The sequence below is a fragment of the Artemia franciscana genome, chromosome 20 (assembly GCF_032884065.1).
Source record: "Artemia franciscana chromosome 20, ASM3288406v1, whole genome shotgun sequence".
Classification (NCBI taxonomy): Eukaryota; Metazoa; Arthropoda; class Branchiopoda; order Anostraca; family Artemiidae; genus Artemia; species Artemia franciscana.
Window position 1 is genome coordinate 23,356,075 of NC_088882.1, and position 5,384 is coordinate 23,361,458.

The window sequence follows — 5,384 nt, forward strand, 5'->3', positions numbered from 1 at the left end:
AATGGTAGTAGTAGAAGTAGTAATAATAGTAGCAGTAGTAGTAATATGAGCAGAAGCAGTAGCAAATGGGATGTAAATATTTCCTTTTGGTTAGTTCAACATCCACTACCACAAGCCTTGTTATTTTCAACTTCACACACGAAACTGTTCCTGAGATATTGCTTTTACGCCTTTTTGACAACCTGCATACAGATGGCGTGTTCTGATTAAGTTCGTCCCCCCCCCCTCAAAATTCTTCGAAAATTTCACCTTTACACAATTAGGCATAGTTGCAATAGTAATCTCGGTAGTAGTATTGGTATAATTAGTAGCAGTATTGATAGTGATAGCAGTTGTCCTAGTAGTAGCAATAGCATTAACGTATAGTCTGTTGGTCAGTTGAACATGCCTCTTATAAAGTAGTGGAAGTTTCAACTTAATACAATTAGCCAGAGGGGTGAATCTAGAAAAAAACCTTGGGGGCCACTGTACAAAAGGCGCCAATGTGATTCGAGCGTAATGATAGGTGGAGGTAAAGATACCGCTTTCGTCAGACCGGTTTGTTTGTGTGAATCTGGTTGGTGCTGACGTAAAATGATATAGGAACCTCTTTGAAAGCCAATACTGTTTTCCTGTAGCAATAAAAGTCGTATTAACAACAGACGCCAGCAGATTCTTTGATGAATAAATTACTATGGCTTCATTGGGACATGTTGAATAAGTAGACCAGACTAATTTTTATTTGATTTTTTTTTCTTTAGAGCCTGTTAAAAGAAATTAATTAATGGGGAATTCTCTGATTCCCGGAAAATTAATCCTCCAATTTCCAACCAAATAAGCCTCCTCTATAATTTATGCAATCATCCCTTCTATGAAATCGTAAATGCCCCTGGGGCCAAACTTACAACACCTGATTTAAGGTGTTTTAAAGCCTTATTTTTAACTTGGCTCGGACCAAACCTTTTAAAAAGTTTCTATCGGCTTCAAACTGGATAAGTGATCAGAATTTTACTCAGGGTAACTGCAGCAAATGATTTTTCATTTGGCTCACATTCACTCATGACAGAAGTTTTTAATTTCTATGAGCTGGATAAGTTATCGGAAAAAGAGAACTCGATTGATGACAAATTTTTCTGATATATCGATGTGAGCGAAGAAGAAAACGATATTTATGCAAATGCATAAATATTTTGGTTTAGTTTTCAGTTCAGAATCTCTGAAATTATTCTGTAAACTGCAGAAATATTTTGCGTGTCTTTGTAACAATTTTACTTTTTGAAAGAAAGCTAGAAAAATCATGAAATTTTTAAAACAAGTTTTAATTTATTTCCGTAATTAACAAGGGAACAAGGGAAGAAAACAAAACAAACCACAAGAATTTAATTTGTTAACATGATTAAACTCATTACCCTAAAAAACAAAAGGAGAGAAGGAGAGTTTTTAGGAAGGCCGATTCAAGAGAAAGCTTCACTTGCTCATTTAAGAATTCAAAAAGATTTAGACGAGTTAGATCCTCCAAAGACCTGTGCAATAGAGTTTCCTGATCCAGATGACTTGTTAAATTTTAAGCTCGTGATATGCCCTGATGAGGGCTTTTATAAAGGAGGCAAATTTATTTTCAACGTTAAAATTGGTCAAGGATACCCCTATGATGCACCGAATGTTAAGTGTGAGACCGCAGTATATCATCCCAATATTGATTTCGAGGGTAGAGTCTGTTTAAATATCCTTAGAGAAAATTGGAAACCAGTATTGACTATCAACTCTGTTGTTTTTGGCCTCCAATACCTCTTCTTAGAACCTAATCCTGAAGATCCGTTGAATAAAGAAGCAGGAGATGTTCTAAAAACAAATAGACGCCAATTTGAGCAGAATATTCAATGGTCAATGCGTGGTGGAACTGTAGGAAGTATATCTCAAGCATTGTCTCAGGTAAATATTCAAGACTAAACACTACGGTACTTGTGAAAATATATCGACGTCATTTAAACAAGTCTTAATTGGTGGATTACTGATTACCGCTGACTATTATTATTTAGGTTTTTTCGGATGCAAAATAAAAATCTTTTATATAAGGAATTGCAGGAAGCTTCAGCCGTAAAGTTTTTATGGCACTTGGTATTAACCAAGTGACATATAGCAATCGCAAATTCTGTCGGTCTATCGGTCCCGGTTTCGCTACTTTAGGCACTTCCAGGTAAGCTAGGACGATGAAATTTGGCAGGCGTATCAGAGACCAAACCAGATTAAAATAGAAATAGTCGTTTTCCCGATTTGACCATATGGGGGGGGAGTGGGGGGCCCGTTAATTCTGAACAAATAGAAAAATTGAAGTATTTTTAACTTGCGAACGGTTGATCAGATCTTAATGGAATTTGATGTTTGGAAGGATATCGTGTTTTAGAGCATGTGGGGTAATTCTGAAAAATAAAAAAATGAAGTATTTTTAACTTACGAACGGGTGATCGGATCTCAATGAAATCTGATATTTAGAAGGATATCGTGTTTTAGAGCTCTTATTCCAAATCCCGACTAGATCTGGTGACATTGGGGGGGGGGGAAGTTGGGAGGGGGAAACCTAAAATTTGGAAAACACTTAGAGTGGAGGGATCGGGATGAAACTTGGTGGGAAAAATAATCACAAGTCCTAGATAAATGATTGACATAACCATAACGGATCCGCTCTCTTTGGGGTAGTTGGGGGGGGGAGTTAATTCTGAAAAATTAGAAAAAATGAGGTATTTTTAACTTACGAACGGATGATCAGATCTCAATGAAATTTGATGTTTAGAAGGATATCGTGTCTCAGAGCTCTTTTGTCAAATTTCGACCAGATCTGGTGACATTCGGGGGGGGGGAAAGTTGGGAGGGGGAAACCTAAAACTTGGAAAACACTTAGAGTGGAGGGATCTTGATGATACTTGGTGGGGAAAATAAGCACAAGTCCTAGAACATGATTGAAATAACTGGAACGGATCCGCTCTCTTTGGGATAGTTGGGGAGGGGGGTTAATTCTGAAAAATTAGAAAAAATGAGGTATTTTTAACTTGCGAACGGGTGATCGGATCTCACTAAAATTTGATATTTAGAAGGATATCGTGTCTCAAAGCTCTTATTTTCAGTTTCGACCGGATCTGGTGACATTGGGGGGGAGTTTGGATTGGGGGAACTTAAAATGATGGAAAACGCTTAGATTGGAGGGATCGGGATGAAACTTGGTGGGAAAAATAATCACAAGTCCTAGATACATGATTGACATAGCCAGAACGGATCCGCTCTCTATGGGGTAGTTGGGGGGGGGAGTTAATTCTGAAAAATTAGAAAAAATGAGGTATTTTTAACTTACGAACGGATGATCAGATCTCAATGAAATTTGATATTTAGAAGGATATCGTGTCTCAGAGCTCTTTTGTCAAATCCTGACCAGATCTGGTGACATTTGGGGGGGGGGGAGTTGGGAGGGGGAAACCTAAAACTTGGAAAACACTTAGAGTGGAGGGATCTTGATGATACTTGGTGGGGAAAATAAGCACAAGTCCTAGAACATGATTGAAATAACCGGAACGGATCCGCTCTCTTTGGGATAGTTGAGGGGGGTTAATTCTGAAAAATTAGAAAAAATGAGGTATTTTTAACTTACGAACGGGTGATCGGATCTCACTAAAATTTGATATTTAGAAGGACATCGTGTCTCAAAGCTCTTATTTTAAGTTCCGACCGGATCTGGTGACATTGGGGGGGAGTTTGGATTGGGGGAACTTAAAATGATGGAAAACGCTTAGATTGGAGGGATCGGGATGAAACTTTGTGGGAAAATGAGCAGAAGTCTTAGTAACGTGATTTACATAATTGGAACGGATCCGCTCTATTGGGGGGGGGGGGGTATTAGAAAAAATGACGTATTTTTAACTTACAAAGGAGTGATCGGATCTTCATGAAACTTCATATTTAGAAGGACCTCGTAACTCTGATCTCTTATTTTAAATCTTAACCGGATCTAGCGTAATTGGGGGGGGGGCAGTTGGGGGGAACCGGAAATCTTAGAAAATACTTAAACGTATTTTCAACTTACGAAGGAGTGATCGGATCTTAATGAAATTTCATATTTAGAAGGACTTCGTAACTCAGATCTCTTATTTTAAATCTCAACCAGATCCAGCGTGATTGGGGGGCAGTTAGGGGGTACCGGAAATCATTGAAAATTCTTAAAGCGGTGAGATCAGGATGAAACTGGATGGGAAGAATAAAAACCTGTCTAAGATATGTGACTGACATAACCGGATCTGCTCTTATTGGTGGAGGTGGGGGGGGGGTAATTTTGAAAATTGATGTATTTGTAACTTACGAAAGGGTGACCAGATCTTAATGAAATTTGATATTTAGAAGGATCTTCTGCTTTAAAGCTCTAATTTTAAATTCCGACCAGATCCTATGACACTGGGAGGATTGGAGGGGGAAACCGGAATTCTTGGAAAACGTGAAAATTGGGGTATTTTTATCTTACGTATAGGTGATTGAATCTTAATGAAATTTTATATTTAGAAGGAATTCATGTCTCGGAGCTCTTATTTCAAATTCCGACCAGATCTTTTGACATTGGGGGAGTTGGAGGGGGAAATCTTGGAAAACACTTCGAGTGGAGGAATCGGGATGAAGCTTGGTGGATAGAATAAGCAAATGTCCTTGATACGTGATTGACGGAACCGTACTGGATTCGCTCTCTTTGGGGGAGTGGGGGGAAGGGGTTCAGTGATTTGGCGAGTTTGGTGCTTCTGGACGTGCTAGGACGATGAAAATTGGTAGGCGTGTCAGGGAGCTGCACAAATTGACTTGACAAAGTCGTTTTCCGAGATTCGACCATCTGGGGGGCTAAAGGGAGAGGAAAAAATAGAAAAAGTTAGATATTTATAACATACGAGTGGGTGATTGGATCTTAATGAATTTTGATATTTACAAGGACATCGTGTCTCAGAGCTCTTATTTTAAATCCTGATCGGCATTAAGCCTCTTATTTTCCTTTAAATCAATCTATTTATTCATAGAATTTTGTTAGAGCTTGTTCTTAGTTCTTAATAGCATCTGTCGTAGCTGTACGTTAAGTATACTTGAACTAAAGCCCCATAAGAAATATTGGAATGTAGTGGTTAATGATAATGCTGCAAACTCACTTGTTGATGCTATGAATAATAATGAACAACCTGCCAAAGCCTCTGTGAAATGCCCTTCATTCTTTGGGATTGCACGCCACATCACTCCCAAGACTACCGATGAAGAAGTGCGTAATATGGTTACAGCTTGTGTAGCAGCGTCCCGTGTAGGAGCAATCCAGTCATTTAAATTACAGTTTGAGTCAAAAGAGAGCCTGTTGAGGGCAATTCAGTCACCTCCCTGTTTCGGTTATGAAA

General features: G+C 38.7%; 1 protein-coding gene across 1 annotated transcript; it reads left to right on the top strand.

The window, feature by feature from the left end:
* The first annotated feature begins 1,344 nt into the window (after nt 1-1,344).
* On the top strand, nt 1,345-2,237 carry LOC136040270 (NEDD8-conjugating enzyme Ubc12-like). The gene has a single exon (XM_065724506.1). The coding sequence runs from the start codon at nt 1,372-1,374 to the stop codon at nt 1,927-1,929; it is 558 nt and encodes a 185-aa protein (XP_065580578.1). The 5' UTR covers nt 1,345-1,371; the 3' UTR covers nt 1,930-2,237.
* Nucleotides 2,238-5,384: the final 3,147 nt, after the last annotated feature.

Coding starts and splice junctions, on each gene's coding strand:
- LOC136040270 (XM_065724506.1), top strand. CDS start 1,372: ATGATTAAACTCATTACCCTAAAAAACAAAAGGAGAGAAGGAGAGTTT.